General features: G+C 38.7%; 1 protein-coding gene across 1 annotated transcript in view; it reads right to left on the bottom strand.

Annotated features, from left to right (window-relative positions):
- The window catches only part of DOCK10 (dedicator of cytokinesis 10), a 209,768-nt gene that overhangs the window by 85,482 nt on the left and 99,479 nt on the right, over positions 1 to 24,807 (bottom strand). Inside the window, exons 8-14 of the mRNA XM_065880263.1 lie at positions 15,867 to 16,050; positions 14,519 to 14,604; positions 14,161 to 14,244; positions 13,886 to 14,041; positions 5,587 to 5,808; positions 5,069 to 5,191; positions 3,740 to 3,822 (exon numbers count right to left, since the gene is read on the bottom strand). Coding sequence (XP_065736335.1) covers positions 3,740 to 3,822; positions 5,069 to 5,191; positions 5,587 to 5,808; positions 13,886 to 14,041; positions 14,161 to 14,244; positions 14,519 to 14,604; positions 15,867 to 16,050 — 938 coding nt within the window. The remainder of the gene's footprint in view (positions 1 to 3,739; positions 3,823 to 5,068; positions 5,192 to 5,586; positions 5,809 to 13,885; positions 14,042 to 14,160; positions 14,245 to 14,518; positions 14,605 to 15,866; positions 16,051 to 24,807) is intronic.

Here is a 24,807-nt window from a genome sequence, read left to right on the forward strand (position 1 = left end):
ACGCTGTGAAGAACACAGCAGCACAGAGAGGCGCTGGTCACGGCACTCACACTCTGTCCCCACTCCATAAATATGGTAACTGGCAGGAGAGCAGAGAACTGATTCATTTACACAGATGGTTTCAGGACGGCTGGGACACCATGCCCTGTTCCAACTGCAGAGTTGAGCAATGATCCATGTGCAATTAAGGTCTCAGAGCCATGACGTTTAGAGTGTGATTGAAAAAAAAAAAATGTGGTGTTTAGCCTAAAGGAAAAGAAGCTTAGGTATCCCTGAGAGCTTCATTCATAAGCAGCATGAGGGACTTCCTTGGCGGTCCAGTGGTTAAGACTTTGCCTTCCGATGCAGGGGGTGCGGGTTTGATCCCTGGTTGGGGAGCTAAGAACCCACATGCCTCACGGCCAAAATAACAAAACATAAAACAGAAGCAATATTGTAACAAATTCAATAACGACTTTAAAAAAATATTAACAAAAATAAGCAACATGAATAGCTGTGATATATAGAAAGAATTGGGCCCATTTTTTGTGGCTTTGGAAGACAAAACATAGACGTGTCAAGCAGTTTAAACAAGTGTGTGTGTGTGTGTGTGAAGAATTATCTAATCATTGGAGCTATAAAAGAAGAAAGAACCACTGTGGGACGCACTTGAGTTTTTGTCACTGGAAGGATTTGAACAGAGGTTGGACAACCATTTGTTGGGTGGTGGTGTTGTGCTGTGTGCCTTCTATAAATGTATAGATATAAGAATGAAATTTTTATTTTAGTGTTTAATTTTAAAGAAAATCCAGTTTGTTACTCGGTTCCATTTGGAATGTTGCATGGGACAGAGAAAAAGGAATCAAAAAGCGTCCTGTCCAGGATTTAGGCACACATAATCCTGGGGGTGATACACGAGGAAAGAGTTTGATTTAACAACATGGCACATTTGTAAAGGTTGACTTTCTCCTGAATCAATGAGTGTACAATGCCCTCTGTAGCCATCTGAGTGCATTCTGTTTACCTACCCCAAATATAAGCTTTTTTGCTATAAAATGGTGCTACAGCTGGTGCCCAAAATAAGAACATGTACCAAATTAGTGCATGTTCTAGATAAAATGTTCACAGTGATGAGTATCTGTGTGTTTTGCAGCTGGTGGGATGACTGGATCGGGTAAAAATATGATTGTAAGCTAATTGTCAATTCTATGCTTTTTAGTGGCAGTTGATTTTAAGGGCCAAAGGGTTTTAGAGTCCACTCAAAGCTATGTCAAGAAATAAGCTGCAATCGAGAAAATATAATAGAAAGGAAAAGGAGCCAGAGAACCAGCGGTGTCAGTAGGGTAGTGGAATACATCAGCAGGCTGGCTTATGTCAAAACGACATGAGTAGCAAGAGCCCTTCTCTAATTTGGTCAACATTTACTTGAAGCAGTTTCCACACTGTGGAGGGAAAATTAAAATCTTCTTTGGTTGGATCTTGTACTTGTTTTTGTGGTTAAATATTCCAAGGGGTCTAACATGAAATCTTGAGAACTGTGCTGCTAATCATTTTTCTCAGTTACTAGAGATGTTTATGTAAATGTAAATCATACATTTATGGGCACAAACTGGTGGTGTATACTGTTCCCTGGTCTACAACCAAACCAGTGATCAGGCATTCATGTAGCATGAACCTGTGGTTTTGTTGGCTTTCCTGCCCTAGACGTAATTACTTCAATAGCTAGTAATATTATCAGCCTCCCTAGAAACTTCATCTATCTTTCCTCTAGCACATTTGACCAAGACAACTTCAAAGTAGGGCTGTTACTGCTTTTCCTAACTGCTCAGGTTCTTTCAATAATGGGTAATTCTTTTACTTCTTTCTCCCACATTATTCTTCATTGCCCCAAATTTACCTGAAAAGGAGGCTTGTTTGGGTGGATATGATCTCCACAGGGACTTTTAATAATCATATTAGACTAATGGCTTCTAATAATGGCTATCTTTTATTGAATAAATATATGTACTTGTTAATCCCTGAAATAGTAAATTAGGTATTCGAATTCCTCTTCATACATTCAAAAAAATTGAGACTCTAAGTTCTTGCTAAATTCACTGGTAAATAGAGTTGAGATAGGGAACCCAGCTCTGGCTCTAAAATGTCTGCTTATAACAATACTCAGAATAATCCTCAATCCTTAAAGAGAAAATGTGTTCACTATTATAATTTTGCTATATTGGAATATTTCATTTTGCCAAAGGACATCCTGCCTCTACCCTCTACTTGCCCCAACTGATTATCTTGTGGGAACTGAGAATACTTATCAACATGAAAAGTTTGACCTGCGAATTACAATGTTATCCTTTTTCTTGAAGCTTACAAGGAATAAAATGAATTAAGTTCATCATAAGGGTTCAGTATTTCTAAATAATATCTTTTATTCATGAAGAATATCCTAGCATTAGCTGTCCCTGTAGGGGGAGATATTAAAGGGGGATAAAATGATATTTATGATCTACTTTATGACAGATGCCTTTGCGCTTGTGATTGCAGTACTGTTCACAAGGCCGTCTTGTTAGTTTCATTCTGCAAATGGAGACCCTGAGACTCTGAAAGGAAACTTGACCAAAGCTACAATCTATAAGTGGTATCTGATCTGGACCACGTTTTCAGATTCCTGGGCCTGGTCTCTTCCTCCTCAACTGAGAGGGCTGCCTTGGGGCAAATTAATCCCTAGAGACGGCATGAGTCTACCTTGGTTTACCACTGTCCCTAATTCCACATTCCTCCTCCCTGTACCTGTCTCCAACTTTCAATAACTACATCAACACATCAACATTATGAAAAATAGTGGTGAGTTTACTCTGGCTATGTACCACAACTGGATACTGTGAGACCTGAAAATGACATAACTAACTAGTTCTCCCGTCCTTCTGGATTTTAAAGTTATTTGCATTGGGGTATAATCAACATTCAAATGGATACCTAATAGGCTGCTTGTTTTGTAGCACTAATTTATCTTTTTTAGTTCATTCAGATTGTCCATTGCTGACCTTTTCCCATATATCTATGGCAGGCACTTCCTCCTTTAAGAAATTCATGTACTGATAAAGACACAAAGAGACTGACAAGGACAGTAGTAATTGATGTTTAAACAGATCTGAAAGGCATTTTTTGTCCTTTATGCAGAGGTTATATGTCCGGGTGGATGGTTCCACCAGCAGTGTCCACATTAACTCAGCATTTCTATCAGAGAGTCAACCGGTACTAAGAAATGCAGCTATGCTAATCAGTACCAAAATCAAAGAGAGTTCAAGTGATCAATTTGATGGTTTCATTTGAACATCCATATATAGACCCGTGTTTTCTGCACGGATGAAAACATGCAGCTGCATAAGAAATCACAGTGCTTCCATCTGAATTTTATGCGCACCAAACCCTTGGGACTGATAAAACATCAAGAGTTTGTTAGACCAAATATACATAATAAAGAAGTTATGACTTGGCTTTGATCCTACCAAGAACCCACTGCATACCTGGTCATGCGTACACTGTACACATGTCATGGTCCCAGTCTATTATGGGCTGGCTTGCTAAATTATCTTGTAAAACACATGTTTCTGGGGAGCTTAAGGTATTTTTGAAGATGAACACACTAGCATTCTTCTAGGTGTTGGTATGTTAAAAATAACAGGTAACACAGATGCATTCAAAAACGAAGCTTTCAATGCAGACAATAAATGCACTTCTATTCTGTTGGTTGCAATTATCAACCTACCTCACCGCCCAAGCAAATGGCATGCGGTATTTCCCCAACTTGCTGCAGAACTGCCTGTTGGATTTTAGTATCTTTTGTGCATACTAAGGAAAAAAAAATATTAAATGTTGTTTAGAACATCACTGTACAAACAGTCCATGTAAAATATTAATAAATACTTTTTCGTGTTATATTGAAACTCAGTAAAATTCTGCTTTACTGGCTCACAGATTCTACCTTGTAAAGAGACAAATGATATCCTCTGTGTTCAAACTGGTGTATAACGCTTTCTTTCTTTTTAGTTTAGAAATTTCAAATGTAGAAAACACCCTTATCTTGGAATACCAACTTTTTTTCTGACTTAAAAGACCTTAAAATATTGAATGGAAAGAGTTATGAAATTTACATTCACAGGCTGTCCTGTATTTCTTTTTATTTGTTATGATAGAGGTCAGCAAACTTGTTCTGTAAAGAGTCACACGGTAAATATTGGATTGGCCTAAAAGTTCTTTCGAACAAACTTTTTGGCCAATCCAATATATAGGGCTTTGTGGGCCATGTGGTCTCTGTCTCAGCTTCTCAACTCTGTTGCTATAGCAGGAAAGACAATCTTAAATGAATGAGTGTAACGCGTTTCAATAAAACTTTATTTACAAAAATAGGTGACAGGCTGGACTTGGCCTGCACTCCATAGTTTGCTAAACCCTGAATTAAAGGATTCTCATAAATATGTTAAACACTGCCCTAAACTGTCACACACCCTCAAATTCAATTATTATGCATTATTTTCCCAATATACTTCTTTGTGTGGATAATATAAACTTTTTGTATTTATTTTCTATTAAAAAATAACATTCAATTATTATAGAAAATATGGTAATAGAAAAAAGAAAGCAGAAAAAATGTCCTGCAGTCCCACCATTTAAAGAACTTATGGTATTTTCTTTCCTCTTTCTTTCTTCATTTAGGTGTTATTAAAATTTGGTAAACAACTATTTTACTTTTTCACTTAGTTCAGCATAAGCATTGCTGATGTCTTAGTAAACCGTATTCCCTTGTTTTCAGTCAGATTAATCCTAACTTTTCATTATTGTTAACACTTTAGTCTTTGGGGGTTAAAGTTTTATCCACATTTAAATTTATTTCTACCAATAGAGTCTCAGCAGAAATTGCAGGATCGAAAAACATAAGCCGAGAATATATACTTTAAAAATTTCCTGTTTGATACTCATTTCACTAACAAGGGAATACTTCAAGACTTACATTTATCAAACTTGATAATTCATCAAGGCAGTGTGATTTTATTTCTTGAAAGTAATTAAAATTATTTATACAAAGATCATGCATTACCTTGTTGGAGTCTGGATTTTTAATATATGGTTCAGCACCACTTGCAATGTTTCCCATCAGTACTTTTTCGATTTTGGCCACCAAAACAATTTCAGAATGTGGATTGCTTACAGAAAATATAGCCTATGTACAAAGAAAACAGCTAATAAGCATCTAGGAAACCACACTGAAGACATTTACAAAATTCTACTTTTTTTTTTTTTTTTTTTTTTTTTTTTTTTTGCGGTACGTGGGCCTCTCACTGCTGTGGCCTCTCCCGTTGTGGAGCACAGGCTCCGGACGCGCAGGCTCAGCAGCCATGGCTCACGGGCCCAGCCGCCCCACGGCATGTGGGATCTTCCCGGACCGGGGCACGAACCCGTGTCCCCTGCATCGGCAGGTGGACTCTCAACCACTGCGCCACCAGGGAAGCCCTAAGGGGGACTTTTATTTGGAAAACTGCTCATCTTATGTAATCTATCGGTAAAAAAAATGGAACAAGCATTTTCCCTCCCATGATAGATAAACAAAAGTGCAACCTGCTTTGGAAATTTTAGCCATTCCTCCGGAAATCCCTTGACATGAGGTTCTTCTGATTGTCTTGGAGTGACAGTGTCTATGTTTCCATTTTCCAAAGCCACGGAAGCCCCTGAGAGCATCTGCCTGACATCAGTGTGGTTTAGATCCACATGGAAATCAGCAGAAATCTTCCTGCTGTTTCTGAGGTCATAAAGTGCCACACTCACAAAAAAAGGCTCAATCTTTGGAGAAAAAGAAAGAATTGATGGTTTTGACATAAAATCATCACAAAGGGGATAGCCTCCTTAAGTACATTATTTAATAAGGCAGTAGCTAAAATACTACTACTTATATATAGTACAATATTTCTATATATAATATGTTATATGTAATAGATATAATACTATATATTATATTGCATGTATTGTATATTTTATATATAACATATAAAATACAATATTTGTAGGCAAGTTCCCAGAATCCCTTCCACTATCAGGTTCCTCAGATCCCAGAACTGTATTTCATTGGTTTCTTCATTCTACTTTTCCTGCCCAATATTCTTTTTCATACTTTGTAATACATGTATGATTCAACCTTACAAAACCTTCTAGTTATTTCCTTTACTCTCTCAGAAATATCTGCAATGTCAGTATCCCTGATGATGCCTCATGGTCTGACTCAGGTCATGCTTTTGGGGGCAGTAATACCCCAGTGTGACATTTGATTTTCATAGTTCATTATAGCAAGGGCACAAAAAGTCAACTTTCCCACGACTTTAGGTAATGTTAACCTAAATATTCTGGTCTTGTTGGCATCTTCCAGTTTTCTCCATTATAACGTCATCATTTTCCCTTTGGTAAGTGATTAGCCTTTTTGGAAATATTTTCTGAGATTACACCAATGTCCTGCTACTCATCAAACCCAATCCACCATTCGTAACTCCCACTGGAACCAACTACCACTATGATGGCTACCAATGGTGATCTTCTAGTTCCATCATTCTTTCTACATTAGTCGGTATTTTACTGTAACAATAAGCTTTCCTTTATCCTTCATTTTTTATTCATATATATATTTATATACACATACACACATATGTACATATATATATGTATGTATAGACTCATGGATTGCTATTTTATTCAATAAATTTCCATCTCTTACTGTCGTTATTTATAGTGATACTCGACTTGTCTCAGATTTCGCCAGAGGTACACCCTTCAGTGTAGCTCCTGTGTCTTTATGGCAGATAAGCATCATTTTTGGAGCACCTCTTTCTTTACCCAACAAGATGTTCCAGGCTCATCTTATACTTTCCATGTCCCAGCCATTCCTCCAAAGAGCCCTGGTTCCTGTTAGTGAGGGTGACACTTAGAAACCAAGATCTGGGTGCTTGCTATCTATGCTTATTGTTTCCGGGACACACACATACATATACACAATATTCACAGCTACAATGATGTCTCTATCTCTGTCAGTACATGAATATTTATTAAAAACTCATGGGTTCATGTCATACCTCCATTTCCAATCCAAATCCTCAAAGATTCTTTCTAGCCTTTCCCTTTTTCATATTTGCGAGTATTTCATCCAATAGTGAAAAACCTGACTCATTATCATTTATTTATTTACTTATTTGTTCAATTAGTTTACTTATTGTTCAGAGTAACCAGTCTCCCAACCATAGTAGTTATCTAGCTATCTCCTCTGCACCAGCCTGCACAGTGCCCCGGATTCTGACAAATCCAAGGGCGTGGCACCTCTGCGCCTCCACGTGGCTTTCTCCCCCGCATCATCTGGAATTCTTATGCTCACTCAATTTCCAAGCCTCTGTGTGATTGCTCCCTTAACCTCTTACTACCGTGCTAGGAAGGAAGAGGAAGATGTGAAGTAAAGGGCAAATGCGAAGGTAAAGGAAGATGGAAAGGCAAGGGAAAGTTTCTTGCTTGAGTTTTAAAGAAGTAGAAATTTGGTAAAGGGGAAGTTATAAAGGGCTTCTAGTAGGTGGAGTGACATGGCAAAGTCACAAAGACATGAAAAAACACAGGTTTAGAGTGAGATCAGAGTGGAAACAAAAAGTTAGGATGTGTTTGCAGAAGATACATTTGAGAAACGTTAGGAAGGTACAACCAAAAGGCTTGGAAATCCATTGCTTGTGTGCGTGTGTTGGTTAGTTGGAGAGAGGCTTCACAAGGGCATGAATAAAAGAAAATCCCCAGGTTTGGGGCTATAGGAAACTAAGTGAATGACAATGCCATTCACTGATATATAGGATGAGGATACAAAGATGAATTCTTTGATACAGAGAATCATCTGTAGGACTTTCCAGGAGCAGTTGGATATATGAGTTTTGAGCCCAGTCAAGGAAATTGGGGCTGGAGATCTGAACCCAAAAGATTTGGGGATGTGGGTGCCTATTCAAGGCATTAAATAAAAAGAAGAGAATCAGAATGGCATCCTAGGAAATATGAACATGCACAGGATAGAGACTGGGGTAGGGAAAACAGCTTACAAAGGAGATGGGGGAGTGGAGAGAGATTTTTAAAAACAAGTTGCTAAAATTTTTTTAACGCTGCCAGAGTTATCAAAGACACAGAAGAAGAAAGATTTCAGAAAGAAATAATTTTCAACTAGAAAAATGTCAAATGCAAGAGAAATTAAATAAAACAAGGATTGAAATAAATATTGGTTGGCCAAAAAGTTCACTCAGGTTTTTCTGTAACATGGAAAAAACGGATGAACTTTTTGGCCAACCCAATATATGTATATGTAATTACATACACAGACACATGTACATAAATACACACATGAATAATTATATATATACATATATGTAAATACATACATATGTAATTAACTACAGGCTTCTTAAAATGAATATACTTACAAAAAGTTTTTTAACTTTTGTTTATGCTACTTAATTTTGAATTGAGGCCTCTCACCCACCAGGATTCTGTGAATAAGCAGGTTACATACAAAAAATACACTGTGACCAAATTCATTACTGTACAGACTCACTCACGCTGTGGATTTTGCTGAATGTTTAATAAGTATCTTGTGTTCTCTGAAATGCAGGATTATGGCTAGTTTATAACAGGGGTATTAGTTTAATTCCTTAATATTAGCAACACCTGCCAGCTCCCTTACTGTTAAATTACACGTAAAATTCAACGCATTAGTTTTTAAAAATAAGACAAAATGGAAAAGTTTCATATTTTATAAATTTAGTTTAGAAAAACTCTTGGTTTGTGGCAGTGGTAGTCTGCTAAGAGTTGAAAAATACAAAATTATGTGAAAATAACTCAGGTAGGAACCCCAAACACATTGAAGGTCAAAGGAAAAAAATCCTTATTAAGTTTTTGTGAATTGCTGCCTTTGGATTTTCATTTCTGCTTTGTGAATGGAAATAAATCACCTACTTTGATAATCCATCAGGAATTAAAGCTCATATGGTGCTTCACTTATTCCTTCCAATCCACCTTTTCAACTTAAATGTCACATCTTACCATTTTTTAATTGGAGTAAAATTGCTTTACAATGTTGTGTTAGTTTCTGCTGTACAATGAAGGGAATCAGCTATATGTATACATATATCCCCTCCCTCTTGGACTTCCCCACCCACCCACCCATCTAGGTCATCACAGAGCACCGAGCTGAGCTCCCTGTGCTATACAGCAGGTTCCCACTAGCTATCTATTTTACTCCTGGTAGTGTGTATATGCCAATCCCAATCTCCCAATTCATCCCACCCCTTTTCCCCCCCACCATGTCCACATGTCTGTTCTCTACGTCTGTGTCTCTACCCTGCCTTGCAAATAGTTTCATCTGTACCATTTTTCTAGATTCCACATGTAGGTGTTAATGTACGATATTTGTTTTTCTCTTTCTGACTTACTTCACTCTGTATGACAGACTCTAGGTCCAACTACATCTCTACAAATGACCCAGTTTCGTTCCTTTTCATTGCTGAGTAATATTCCATTGTATATATGTACCACATGTTCTTTATCCATTCATCTCATTGGACATTTAGGTTGTTTCCATGTCTTGACTATTGTAAATAGTGCTGCAATGAACATTGGAGTACATGTGTCTTTTTGAATTATGGTTTTCTCAGGGTATATGCCCAGTAGTGGGATTGCTGGGTCATATGGTAGTTCTATTTTTAGTTTTTTAAGGAACATCCATACTATTCTCCATAGTGGCTACATCAGTTTGCATTCCCACCAACAGTGAAAAATGGTTCCCTTTTCTCCACACCCTCTCCAGCATTTATTGTTTGTAGACTTTTTGATGATGGCCATTCACATCTTACTTTTTGAATCACCAGCTTTTCCATAAAGTGTTGTTTAGAACCTTCAAAGCCTAACAAATTAAGTCATAGGTTTCTGATGTTTAGAATTCTGTACTTCTCTTTAAAAAAATTCAAGAACATGGCATTTTAAATGTAGCTCAGCTGTGAAGCAGTTTTATTAGTTCAGATTTTTGGAATCAATTTTTATTTTCAAAGAAATATTTTATACTCTAAAACCATCAACTTGAATTTGGTTTTCAACTGATTGACTAAAAAATTACATGCTGTCAAGTATTGTTTCCCCATCGTGAAAAAGTCCTTTTAGGGTGTCTTTTTAGAAGCTCATTCATTAAATGCTACTGAGTTGCTGGCTCTTCAGCAACTTGGAGAAATATTTCAATTAATTTAAAAGCATGCTCACTGAGTTACAAACGACGAATTTAAAAATAGCGACATTAATGAGTGTCACTGAATAATCACACAAAGGTTTTTTTAAAACAATGCCATTACATACAAAATTGCACTTGAGTTCAGGTGAGGCTGTTTTCTCGGTTTTTTTACATTATTGTTTATAAGCACTATGAAATTATTCTTAAAATTCTTTTCCTAGTTTTTAAACATGTGTATCAACTGTAAAATAAATTAAAAATGATACAGACATACAGAGCACTTGGCATTGACTTATTCCTACGGCCTGACACACAAGAAAGGCTCACAATGGCATTGACTTATTCCTACGGCCTGACACACAAGAAAGGCTCACAATGGCATTGACTTATTCCTACGGCCTGACACACAAGAAAGGCTCACAACAGCTGCTCTTTGAGCTGCATGTGTTCTCTTGCCTGGCGAGATTGGCCCAAATACACACATTTAGCTTCTGAATGTGGCCTTTAGTATAAAGATACGAAGCCATGTGGAAGGAGCCATATGCCCCTGGCACTGGAAAGAAAAGCCCATTATCTCTGAGTTTCCGTTTCTAAATTTGAGCTCTTAATCACACTTAAGGATGTACCCGGTCAAAAAAAGCATTCGTTTTTATTTAATAAAATTTAGATTAAGTGACATTATAATTTAGGTTAAATTTTCCTGATATTTCCAAATATAGTTTCAAGAGCTAAGTTTCTAGTTTTTTTTTTTTTTACTCCCAAATGCAAGTATGTTCTGATTACTCCTCCTAACATTTTCACTCCAAGGAAGTTTTTTTCTGCTATAGTCATCCTCCATGTGGCCACATCTACCACGCTGCTCTCCGGCTTCATGTTATTCAGCTTCTCAGCACCATTCCACATAGCTGACCCTTTCTCTCTTGGCATCATGACCCACTCTTTCCTGGTTTATCTCTACATCCATGAACATTCCTTCTGATTCTTCTTTGGTCACTTCTCTGTTCATCCATTAAATGTTTCCTACACACATAGAAATTCCTACATGATTCCCTCTAGGTCACTGCCTGTACCAGACTTCCAAATTTGTATCTCTGTTCATGCCATTCCTTTGAGTTCCAGACTTGTCTTTGAATCTGCCCACTGGCCATCTCTACTTGGATATCTAATAGTCTGATTAAACTTCACATATCCATAATGTACTTTTTGGCCTGTATCCCCCAAACCTGCTCTTCCTCTAGTCTTGTCCTCTTAGTAATGGCACCACCATGCGTCTAAGTGCTTAAAGCAAAAACTAGGGACTCATCCTTCAGATTTCCCTTCCCCTTATCCTGTATATGCAATGTATCTGAAAAAACTGTCAGTTCAATTTCCAAAACAGCAGTCAAATCCATCCATTCCTCTCCCTCCTCCCTGCCAGCCCTAGCGCAAGCCATGCTGTGAACTATAGTAATAGACTTCTAACTGCTTTCCCCTGTTCAACTCTTGTTTCCTCCAATCCATTCTTCTAATGAGATGTTTTAAAAACACAAATTAGATCACACCATTTTAATGTGCTTTAAACTCTTGAATAGCCTCCACTCACATCTAGGATAAATCCAAACTCTTTGCTACAGCTTATAAGACCCTACCTAATCTTACCCTGTACTGTTTCTCCCACCGCATCTTGGTCTGCCCTTCCCCTCACTATCTCCTTTCAGTTCCCAGAACTTGCCAAGACTTACCTGTCTCAGGGCATTCACGCTTGTTCTTTCTTCTGCCTGGAATCTTTTGCCCTGACCTGACGTTTTATCCTTCTTAACCTTTGCTCTCTGTTCAAATGCCACCCGCTCAGAGAGGCCTCCCATGGCCCCCCACCTACAGCAGCCTTCTTCCCAGCTCCTCTGTATCACATCTCTTTATATTGATTTATTTTAAAGAACTTTGCACAATGTGCAATTATCTTGTTAATTTATTCGTTTCCTTATTTACTTCGGTCCTTTTCCAAAAGAATCTAATCTTCAAGAGGCTAGGGACCTTGTTGATTTCATTCCCTGCTGTTTCTCCAGTACTTAGAACAAGTCTGGGTCTAGTAGGTGCACTGAATAAATATTTGCTGGAGAATGAGTAAACTCAACTTCAACTGCTTTCAGTCTCACATAACCTCGTGCACAGTTACAGTTATAGAACATGAGGAAGCTTCATTTTGGAGGAAGATTCTTACTGGCAACAAATTTCAATTTTAGCTTACTTGTCAACAAGAATCTCACAGGTAACACTGAAAACATCAATACCTTGCATGCATTGTATTTACAAATTTCAAAGCAATTTCCCAGATATTAGAATAAGAGTTAATATTTAATGAATGCTTGCTATGCGCCGGGCACCATATTTAATCTTCACAACGGCTATTTGAAATAGTCTTATTATTTTCCCCATTTTCAGAAGAGGAGACTGAGGTTAAGCCACTTGCCCAGCATGGAACAACTTGTAAGTGGGAAAGTCAGGCATTTGTTACTTGATTCTCCTCATTCTCCTGAGGTCCATAGCATGTACCGTTGTCATGCTATTACACCAGGAAGAAGGAGGCTCAGACAACCAGTGAGGTGCCTGAAGACCCAAGGGCAGTAGGTTACAATCTTTCGAAAGAGTTCACCCATTTTGCCAGCTACTCACTGTCAAACTAACAAGGCTCGTTTTACCACATCATAAATAAAGGCATGTACAGGATTGTGTGTGCAATCTGTAGAGAAAACTTAATGCTGTTTCTACCTTTTGAAAGCAAATGTGGCTTGTATCATGGATCTGGAAATAAGTTTTCTTCTTTAAGGTGAAAGATGACAATTGAGGGATGCTTTATTAGAAATGAGGACAGAACGCATTAACAAAGAATGAAAGGGAACACACCAATATATTAACAATGATTTTTGATGTTAGGATTATGAGTGCTTTTTATTTCCTTTTTTATAGTTCAACCTTTAATAATATTTATGCTCACAAAATGTCCCCTTCCCACACATACACTTACAATTAGTATAGAATTGCCCCCTAGAATACTAAGAGTGAACTCTCAAGAGAGCCCACTTGGTAAGAAGAGGAATCTTGTATGGATTTAATGAGCGCAGTGATGTTTCCCAAATATCAGTGAAGCACCTTTTTTCCTACCATTTACGTGTATCATTTATTTAATATTTATATAATATTATTTTACTTGATTCACTATTTAGCCTTGTCATAAGCAGTAGTAGCTGTGAAAACACGGGGTTGATTTGCTCATTATACATATTCTCTAATATACATGAAAATTAACATATAAATATTAAAATAAAAATATCAATTTAAAAGCCATCTTGAGTTCCAAGAAGATACAAACAATATCTTTGGAAACTCTGAACCACTGCGCTGATTTAATGGCAAGAACCCTAGAGCATAATCCCTTCGATACTTCTTTAAGTTAAAAGGGAAATTCTACGGCAGTGTATTGATAATTCCACTTCATAACGTGCATTCTTTCATGTGGAAAAATGCTGTCAATCATACCCTTGGTACAAGTGAGGGTGTGAACTCAGTGCCTGGAAAGATCAAGAATTGAATAAAAGATTTTAACGAGGGTGGTGTGATGTTGGCCGATCTATAGGATGTAACAGAAGAGAAACTTACATTTGTTACCGGATCGTTTTCATTCTCTGTAACACATCCCTGTAGATTTAAGTTGAGAGCTTTACAAATGATCATGATTCTCTTGGCAGCTTTTTCTTCAAATGGTTTGATCACAAACTCAGGTTCTAAAAGATCCTTCTTCTGAAGTTTCAAGCTCTAAAAAAGTTTGGAAAGTTTTACTCAACAAACACCCATCATAAGAAAAGAGATTCTAAATTATAAACCACAACTGTACAAATCAAGTTCATGTCTGCTTAGAGAGAATTCCGACTTACATCTATATCTGGATCCAGCAAGAACAGATTTAGCCTCTCCGTGTTTCGAGTTGCTTTGACAATCTCTTCAGTTTCTGTGAGGTACTACAGAGAAAACTGTGTTAGTTCTTAGTATCTAAATAGCCAGAAACTTACGGCCCAGCTCCATCCACATGGCCAAGAAATAGCCCCTTAGTATCAGCACTGCTTTAATATCATCCATTAACGCTCCACAATCTTATAGAAACATGCTTTTGTTTTCTGACTGTTGTGTTTCTTAGTCTAAATCTTAAAAGAAAGCATTTATATCTTTTCCATGAAAGCAATAGAGAATAAGTAATTTGAATTTATTTTCATAGAAAAATGTCAGCTTTATTACTTTTGTGAAGTCTGGGTGTAGGTTGTTCTCTGAAGAATCTGTTTCCTCCGGTGTGCATTCACATGTTATAGAATTATCCAGGGAATCTTGAAAAGATACACCAAGACTGGGTTATTAAACAGTTCTCATGAATCATTCATTTCTCTAGCCTGTGACATATAACAGCTGGGTTAGACTCAAGAGCGATGGGGGATGGATATTGGTGAGGAGATGGCTTCACTGCGTCCTGGCTCTAGTATTCCGTATTGTTAGATGAACTGGGCCTGGAAATCAGATGTCCTGGTGCTCATTTTGGGACACTCTCCATGACACCATCCTGTGCGTCCATAAGAACTACGGACCCTTACAATACTACATTTATACTTGAGGTTGTTTTGTTGCAGTTCACTAATGCATACTAAAGTTTTCTTATATATGAATATATTTTGGATAATTCTGACTCTTAGGCCATCAATGTAAAGCCCACATTCTAGCTTCAGTTAAACTCTCTAAGACTCTGTAAACATTAATATTCTAGTTGATTATTATTAAGCAAATCATGAATGTAAAACACTTACTATGATATATAGCAGTTGTATTAAAGTCAACCATAATTTTCTTCCTTATTATCTCATGACTCTCTCATATGATACATAGACTATCAGAACTTAAAGACTTAAAATAACATATCATGTATTATGAAAAATGTCTTAAAGTAATTTTCCTTTAGGGTCACTGACTCTGAAGGTGAACTTGTCTTCGATGTGGCTACAGACCTGTTTTCTCCCCTACTTTTCATCCTCTCTTTCCTCTCTCTTGTTCTCTTCTCTTTGCCTAGCCTGGATTAGAATTATACGAAAGAATTAGGATGGGCAGAAAAAAAAAATCTGTCTTATAAAAATCTCTAATACCATGCAAAATTTATGGAACTTCCACAACTAGGCTGATCTCAGTGGGGTCAAAAGCACACGTGAAAGATGCCTTTCAACTAAAAGGAAAGAATGCATATTTGCCATTACAGAGTATTATGTTCATTAATTAAATTTAATGAAAGGCTATAAAACACAGAATCTCCCCTCTAACACCCCATCAGACATGGGTATATTTTTAATACCGCTGACCAATGGTTCCTAACATCATTTGCTGGATGTCAGCCTCAAAGCATTGCCTGGCAACTCAAAATCATACCTCTGTGTGGTGACTCTCACTATTGAGTAAAAGTAAAGGTTTATGGGTGATTTCCTGGAGCAAATAGCTCAGAGTTGGAAGAGCTACACCTGACGGCTACCAGGGTTAGTAGCAGCTGAACTGAACCAAACGCGCAGGTCGCACTTCGCGAGGGAAGGGAGGCGGGTGTGCAAGTGCTCACCCAGCCCCAGCTCCGTGAGCTCGGCGCTCCTTCTGCCCTGAGGGGGCCCCTCAGGACTGATCTGCAGGATGCGGCTGAGGGTGTGGATCCATTCGTCCATATCTGACTCCGTTTCAGCCGCCAGCACAAAATAGGTCAGGTCATTCATTTTCAATTCAAAGGCATATTTTCTTAGTCTGTTATTCTGTGGCATGAAAAGAAAGAAAAACACCAGATACCAAGTCTTAGAGAGTGGGAGACGTTTTTTACGGGGTTTTTCCTCCTGAGTAGGTGACCTCAAGGAGATCTTCCAAAACAAGACAAAAATTTAGCTGGATAAGAATCATTTTGTTTGGTTTCTTTCAAGCCTTTTTGTACGTCTTTCTTGACTGGATGAGCATGTTGGCTCAAAAATTTCATCTTCAGGCAGGTGGAGGAGTATATTCTAAGCTTCTTCAAATAGTTGCTTTGAGTTGCTACCTTCACTTCCTCACCTTCTGTTCTGTCTACAACTCTCTCCAGTTGGGTTTTTGACCCCATCATATCCCAGAGGCAGCACTTGCCAAGATCACCCACAAACTCTGCTGCTGTACTACCCAAGGACATCTCTTTCTTCATATCTTCCTTGACCTCTCACCAGAATTAACACAGTGGCTTCTTGAAACCCATCTCTCTCTGGGTTTCTCCATGACTACACTCTATGCTAGTCTCCTTTCCTCCTGAATGGCCACCACTTTTCAGTCACCTCTACTGGCTCTTCCTTATCTTGGTGACTTGTCATTGCTGACCTCAGCTCTGCCTTAGACCCCTTCCTTTCTCCTCTGGGCCAATGGCTTTAAATGACATCCATATGCCAGGGACCCCCAATTCCTTTCTCTGTCTCTGGCTTCTCCACCAACCTCCAGACTTTTCTCGAACTTGACATCTCTACTTCGCATTTTGCGACCAACCCACGAGGCTTTGTTCCAGTTCCCTGGATGTGCTCCCATCATAGGCTTTGTTGCCGTCACAGAGGCCTGAAACAACCCGCCCATCCCAAATCACCAAGCATGGGTCCACGTACAGCACGATGGTTGCCCTTCAAGTACTTACGTGACTTGATCTCAAGTGAATTTATCCTTGCTCAGTGAACCTTCCCCAGTTCCCCAGTTAGGACAAGGTTCTTGTCCTCCGGGGCACTCACAACAATTTGGGATTACATGCTTATTCACTTTCATTTGTTTGTTTGAACAGTATATTCCTCCCTTACATCTGCCTCCATGAGAGCTGGGTCACCACTCTGTTCTGTACCAGTGCTCTCACACAGAAGGATTCAACAACAGTGTGTTCAAAACAGTCATATCTTATAAACGGGACAGAAGAGGTTCTTCTCGTTGGGAATGAATGAATGATTGAAGAAATGAACAAACAAATGAAAAACGAAGATTCTCTGTTGTGCAGAGAATTAAAATGGTCTGATGCGATGAGTAGCTACTCTAGATTGAACTTTCACAGAAGGTGAAATCTGTAAAAAGAAGTGAGCTGTTTAAAGATCAAAGAAGCACATTTAAAGTAGAGGGAATACAAAAGCAGATTATTACAGCAGTTTTATATATTTCTGCCATGAGATGAGAAATATAAATGCAAAGTAGAAACTTCCCCTGATGATATAAACTAGTGTTATATAACCTGCGGTGGCTGTAAGAACTTCTGAAGATGTTCCACATTTAATTCACTCCTAGGTACCTCTGATACAAGTATTCAACTTTTACCCACACTGTTCTAACGCCTTTAGAGAACTCACAAGTGTAATAAAGCAAAACCTACACAATTAAGATAAGTAAAATACAGACAATAATAGAACCCTAAGATGAGAGCGGCACTATATGCGGGGTTGTGGCTAAACATCAAGGTATAAATTCTTTCTGAGAACTGGATTGCTATTTCTTGGTGGCAAGAAAGAATAATTTTTTTTTTTTTTTTGCGGTACACGGGCCTCTCACCGTTGTGGCCTCTCCCATTGTGGAGCACAGGCTCCAGACGCGCAGGCTCAGTGGCCATGGCTCACGGGCCCAGCCGCTCCGCGGCATGTGGGAGCTTCCCGGACCGGGGCACGAACCCGTGTCCCCTGCATCGGCAGGCGGACTCTCAACCACTGCGCCACCAGGGAAGCCCAAGAAAGAATAATTTTAATGTACTCCTGGTAGTGTTCTCTTTCTTTGGGAGGCTCTTAAAAACGTCCCCTTTCAGCTTCCACAACAGTACGGCTACTACTACAAACATGACACTTACTAAACACTTGTCATCTATATACCTGGCACTGTGCTGACCATTTCAGTCACCACTTTATTTAAATCTCATAATAACTCTCTGAGAGAAACTGTATCATTCCATTTAACATATGGTAACACTGAGGCTTGGGAAGACAAATGAAAATATGCTTGGGATACATGGACAGCAAGTGGTGGAGACAGGAAATAATCCCTTTATCCTTTAACATCCCCTGAGATGACCAGCCACAAAGAAGATGCTCATCAGATGCCCTTCTCCTTCTTTGCCACCTGCCTGGCACAATCACACACCAAATGGGTAACCATGGCCTGGGATGTTCTGGTTTCTGAAAGTAGACAGCAGGGCATCATACAAGACTCAAGAAAAAGTAAAAATTGGGAATTGAAGGAGAAAGAAGAATTAGCTAAAAAGCTAACTGTGATCCTCACCGTGGAATCTCAGAGCTCAAATGGCACTTTCTAGACTCTGCCAAGGACAAGCTCTTTGCTCGTGTCCATACTTTCGTATTATTGTCAATTTTTATTATTTCTTTGCCCTGTAATGACTCACTTGCAGGCTGCCATTTTCAATAGCCCATGAGCCTGATAAGGGCAGAACCTCACTAGTTATCCTCAGTGCAGTGACAGTATTCATTCTTTTTTTTTTTTTTTTTTTTTTTTTTTTTTTTTTTTTTTTTTTTTTTTTTTTATGCGTTACGCGGGCCTCTCACTGCCGTGGCCTCTCCCGTTGCGGAGGACAGGCTCCGGACGCGCAGGCCCAGCGGCCATGGCTCACGGGCCCAGCCGCTCCGCGGCATGTGGGATCCTCCCAGACCGGGGCACGAACCCGCGTCCCCTGCATCGGCAGGCGGACTCCCAACCACTGCGCCACCAGGGAAGCCCAGTATTCATTCTTAAAGAGGTTCTCTCGTGTTTACATTTTGTGCTGGGCAAAAACAGACAAGGTGTTGGAACAGGGCCGATGGGTGTTAACCAATTAATCACCCAAATGTGAAATTGGAAGATAAATGTACTTAACTTTTGTATGAATGTATTGAAGACGACGTATGAAATCAAGGTATAAAAATTCTTTTTGAGAACAGGATTGTTCCTGCAACATGAGAATACTGCTCTTCTTTTTTTTTTAAACATCTTTATTGGAGTATAATTGCTTTACAATGGTGTGCTGAGAATACTGCTCTTCTTTTCTTTTTAAACATCTTTATTGGAGTATAATTGCTTTACAATGGTGTGCTGAGAATACTGCTCTTCTTTTCTTTTTAAACATCTTTATTGGAGTATAATTGCTTTACAATGGTGTGCTGAGGATACTGCTCTTCTTGAAGCACCCTCTGTGTTCTGTGAGAATACAGGAAGGATGACTTGACTAGTAAAAAACCACCGTTGCATTTTGAGATCATTTTGGCTGCAGTGCAAACAGAGGCGGGGTGGTCCTGTGCGAAGCAAACCTCCAGGTAGCTTCTTTAAGAATGCAAATTCTTAAAAGCTATGCTTGCCGCATGAGGAGTGGGGCAGACTCCCTCCACACACCCTCCCACACATTTCCTGGGGTGCTGAAGAAGTAGGTCCATAAAACCGCCTGTGACCTGCACTGACACAGAGGGTCTGAGGGCAAAGACAGACGGCCGAGAGCAGGTATAAAAGAGACACGTGGCTATGATAGTATTGTATCCTTCAAAAAGCAACAGGAACAGAAATAGACACTCAGGAAAGAACTAGAAATGTCCAGAGTTCAGAGCAGATCTAAAGCATCTGAGGACAGCAGAGTGCAAACAAGTCTCAGGGTTGTCTTGAAAATAAAAGAAAGATTCTGCTTGACTAATTTGATGCTGTAAACAATGGGGACAGGCAGATGCAAAGCTATGTACAGTACTTATACTGGGTCCAAATTAAAAGTGGATTGAGCTGCAACCTGCTTTCAAATGCAGCTGTCAAGGAACTAATAACGAACATGACAAAATAAGAACAGAACTTGATTTTCTAAATTGCCTTCTGTACTTTAAATGAATTAAATATGATTGCCAACTTCAACAATATTATATATTAATTTTTTTAAAAAATTTGAGCAAAGTATAACAAGCTCTTGTTTCTCAAAAAGGGATATTTATAAATGAAATAAATATTCTATTCAAAACTTCTCAAAAGCCAAATTATGTTTTTCTCCTTGCAGTGAAACAGAACTACTTGCAGTGCAGAGAAGCTTATGTTGGGGAAGATTACGATGCCTAAGTGGTTTTCCATCTCACTCTCCGTAATCTCCAAGATAATGGTGTATAAAACAGCAAAAAAGAAAAACCCAAAGCAGAAAACCAATGGGTCATTTTTATAATCTTGAAATGCAATTTTAAGTCATTAAAATGATAATCAAGAAGTAATCGTTTTCTTATTACTCCTCAAATTTTCCTTTATTTCCCTGAAGTCAGTATCCTTTGCGACCGATGAAACTACTTTGTTCATTCAAGGTCACCACAGTCTATCTACGTGACTTCATAAATAAAAGGAAACTGGAAATATGTCCTAATGCCACATGGTGTGCTTAATGAGTTGTGGCAAACTGGTCTCTTTCCACAATATTCATCTGGAAAAGTTTTGAAATACTCCAATAAAATCACCAAAGCCAGTGGAGGACTGAGTATTGAAGGAAGTTATTCGAGCAAAATATGCCACTGTACCTATTATGTGGCTAGCATCTTTTACAGAATTTTGCCGAAACAAGAGAAGAGTTTTAACAGGAAACACACAACATCAAATCCAGGTTACTGGTATTGATGGCTACCATCCATGCAGTCCCTTCCATTCTCTGTATGCTTATTTGTTCATTCATTCGACCAAGATATATTGGCTACCTTCTATGTGCCAAGTACAGAGCATTAAAAATGTTCAAGTGAACTGCTTGCCCTCATTGAACTTACATTCTAGCGTTATGTAATGTCAGGAAAAAATAAGCAATATATATATTACAGATGTATAATATAAGGTAGCATCATGCAGTGATAAATGTAATACCCTTCTTTCATATGTTATCAGAACCTATTGTGTGAGATGTGTCACTCGTGTTTAATTACTCAGGCATGTGCTATATCTGTTCTGTTCTCCCACAGGCCGGAAGTTCTTTGAAGACACAAACCACATCTAATTCATGTTTGGCTTTCCCACAGTGCTTTGCATAAAGCAAAAGTTTCCATATATATTTGCTGAAATAAATCTTACATCCAAAACTCACTGCTTAAATGACACACCAGCATCTATCTTTGTAGTGTTTCTTCTGCCTATGCGGCTTATGTAGGATGAACGTGTGTATCTATGCAAGCATGCCCACTGGATGTATGATCACCAAAGCATTTCCTTGGGCATCTTTCTGTAACTTTGGACATTCTTCTGCCTCAAATGTAATTTTTCCATTTATGAGCTCTGTGACTTGGGCAAGCCGCTTTATCTCGCTGAGTTTTATTTTAATAAATTGGGACTATAATAATGCATGTTCCATCAACTGTTGTCAAATAATGTATTAGATGAAGAAGATTACAAGTGTCATTCTGGTTTTTATTGTTATCATGGGAAGTCAGATTCTTTACAGCCAAGGTTTGCTAATGGGTGGTTTATAGGTCATAGTTGGCTTCTAAATTTATTTTCCTTGGGAGGTACACATTTTTTTCCCTCCCAATTTGACTGCCTTTATATGGGCACATACAGTCTGAGCTACTCCTGTTATCTCACAGCTGACCCTACTTCCTTCCTGTAGTGGCCTGAGCTGCAGAAGGCATCTGACTTTCTAGACTCTGGTTAAGCCCCTAAGGCCGTTGTCTTAGAACCCACATCCACAAGGTGGAAGATCAGCACCTAGGAGGAAATCAACAGCATTCAGCACCACACCACCCTCATTTAAGCCTTTATCTATCAAGTGACATCAGTCATTGTCACTGTTGAGGTAGGGACCCTAGGTAGCTGGGATTCCTGGGCTATTCACTCCTCTCGCAGTGGCAGGATCTGGAATGGATGGATGGATGGATGGATGGACCAGTGAATGAATGAATGAATGAGAAGACTCTCACGGAACAAGATAGGATAGCTTAGGTCCCAATAGGCCTTAGTCTCAAATCAAAACTGAAGTAGCAAAAATTGGAAGTTCTGCTTCAGACTGGGAATGAGGGGTGTGAAACAGATCTAGTACTGTTTGATGACATTACAAAAAAGTGGAAAACTACTGTTAGGTCTCTATTTTACCAAGATCCAGGAAATTTCCAATCATAAATGTCACCTGAAGTCTCTGGGTAGGAGTTTCTTTCTATTTGAAGTCGCCCTTGAAATATATTTCTAAGAATTCCAAGGATTATTCTTAGGAAAGCACAGTGATATAGAATGGGTCTGAATGAAGCAAAGTAAAAGGCTTGTTCACTCAAGACTCTCATGTGCATGAATGCCCTGAGAATGCTGGGTGGTAGGTAGCACTTCCTGAGGCAAACTCTTTGTTTCTCTTCTCTGTTTTATTCAAGGGCAACTGACAATGATTCTTGACAAAATAGGTCTGACTCATCCTATTATTCATTTGCTTTGTGATTCTGTGTGTACGTGTTTCGTCTCCAGGCACATTTTGTGCCTGAGAACTTGCTGGAGCAATGACTAAACTTGCACTCTCTGATTCAGTATCTTTTTTTCCAGATGCAAAACTTACGAGTTAGAAAGAGCTGTAAGCAAATACATAAGAACTGGCAGACATAAGGTGACAAGGGACCCAGATGTCTACCTTCCCAAAGTGATCTCAAGAAGCTAAAGGTCCCTCCCTCTACAAAGGGTAACAAGCTCTTGATAAAGAGGAATACAGATACAGGGATACAGAGCCAAACCCTTTAAAAGATAAAATACATGTTACCGGGTACCTGAATGGCTATCTATTGGAAAGTGCAGTAGGATTATTCAGTTGTGCTTGAAGGTGTAAAATCTACCTTGGAGATTCCTACCTATATGCCCATTTTTCCTATGCATCCTTCCAGCCAACCCAGAAGAGTTTATCACTGTTCCGTGCTCCTAGAACATTCCATAGAAAGTGCCATTTATGCCTCCATTATAGCTCTTGAGACACTGTGTAACAGTGAGTTATGAGCCTATCCTTCTCTGGTCATGATTTCAGCAGGGAATTCCTTAATGCTTAAGCACAGTTCCAGCATGTCATAAGCACTAAATAAGTTTGCTGGATGAATGAATGAATGAACAAAGAAATGGGTAAATTAGCAAGTTTACGTAGATATTTCAGGAAGATGAATCAATACTTTCTAGAAGGGCTTTCCCACGATGGGGTGTTTATCTCTCAAAGTTGTGACCTTTGTAATTAATGGAAAGACTAGGAAAGGATGGCTGAGGACACACTATCTCCCAGATCCTTATCACATGTTAGCACATTTATTTTAGTTTTACAGATGAGACACCAGAAATCAAAGAGCTTGAGTAACTTACTCAAGGCTCTCAGAGAGTAAATGGTGAAACTAGGATTCGAACATCGACCAGTAAAAACCCCAAGCTTACGTTTTCCTTAGAAGACATTCTCTTTTCAAGGTACTGCTTAAGCAGAGACCGAAACACAGTCTAAGATGTGATGGAGAAAAGGTACCTGTAGTGGAAGGTCAGATTAGAGCACTCACTAACTGTGTGTTCAACAGAGTTACAAGGCTCTTGGAAGAAGAAATTACACAATAATTCGTATCTCTGCAAACTTGATACCTAACACGGGCTACAATGATATTTCTCAGAAGATGATGACTCATTTGCTAGAGCAAGTTTGGAAGTACAAAGAGAAAAGAAAATAAGTTTTTCAGCTCAGTGTCTGTAAACTGAAGTTATTGATCTTTAACCTATTGCTAAAGTATTATTTCATATTTCTAAAGCCAAAGAGTCTCCTTTGTGACCAACAATAGAAAACTATCTCCACCCTCCATTAAGATCCTTATTGCCCTTTCCATAAGGAAAGCTGGCATCTGTGTTAAAAAGCAGTTATCTTTCATTTCTAGTGGAGGGCTCAGCAACACTTAATTCTTTCCTTTTAAAGTGCAGCATTATTACTTTCTGGAGAAATTCCAGATTTTAATGGATAAACCATCCAGAAATAGACTAGGCTTGAGTGACTAAAGAGAACTCTATTTTGCATTCACACATCTGAGTGCCCCTGGTATTAATCTGAAATGTAATCTCAGCCATGTAGCAAGTTATGTGAATGCCTGTGGTTTGGTGGTAAGATAAAGAATTGTTCCTGGTGGCCTATGACCAAAAACAGAGTCCTCAACCTAAATGGGCCAGTGTCTTCATGTGAAATTTGAGGGAAGACTGCTAAAACACTTGATTGCTTCCATTTTTACATGAGAGAGAATAAGGATAGCTATTTCATCAGAGTAGAAAGAATAAAATTTTTGAAAATAAGATGTCCAAGTGAGGCCTATGGAATTATTTTGCTTCCCTTTGCCACCGTGGTCCATGTCAAATTTAATACGAAGGACAATACTTTGAGGACCAAGGCTATGCAGAACGGTGTTGTCCGTTACAGGCACTGTGTATGTTTCTGAGATTAACTCTTGAGAATCAATGTAATCCTTGCCTTTGAAGAAACCTGCTCTTTGAAGAAGGATGATGTATTTATACACTGTAAATTTACTATCTTATTACTTATTACCTAATAATAGAGATAACATTCATGAAGAGCCTTC

The sequence above is a fragment of the Phocoena phocoena genome, chromosome 7, assembly GCF_963924675.1.
Source record: "Phocoena phocoena chromosome 7, mPhoPho1.1, whole genome shotgun sequence".
Lineage (NCBI taxonomy): Eukaryota > Metazoa > Chordata > Mammalia > Artiodactyla > Phocoenidae > Phocoena > Phocoena phocoena.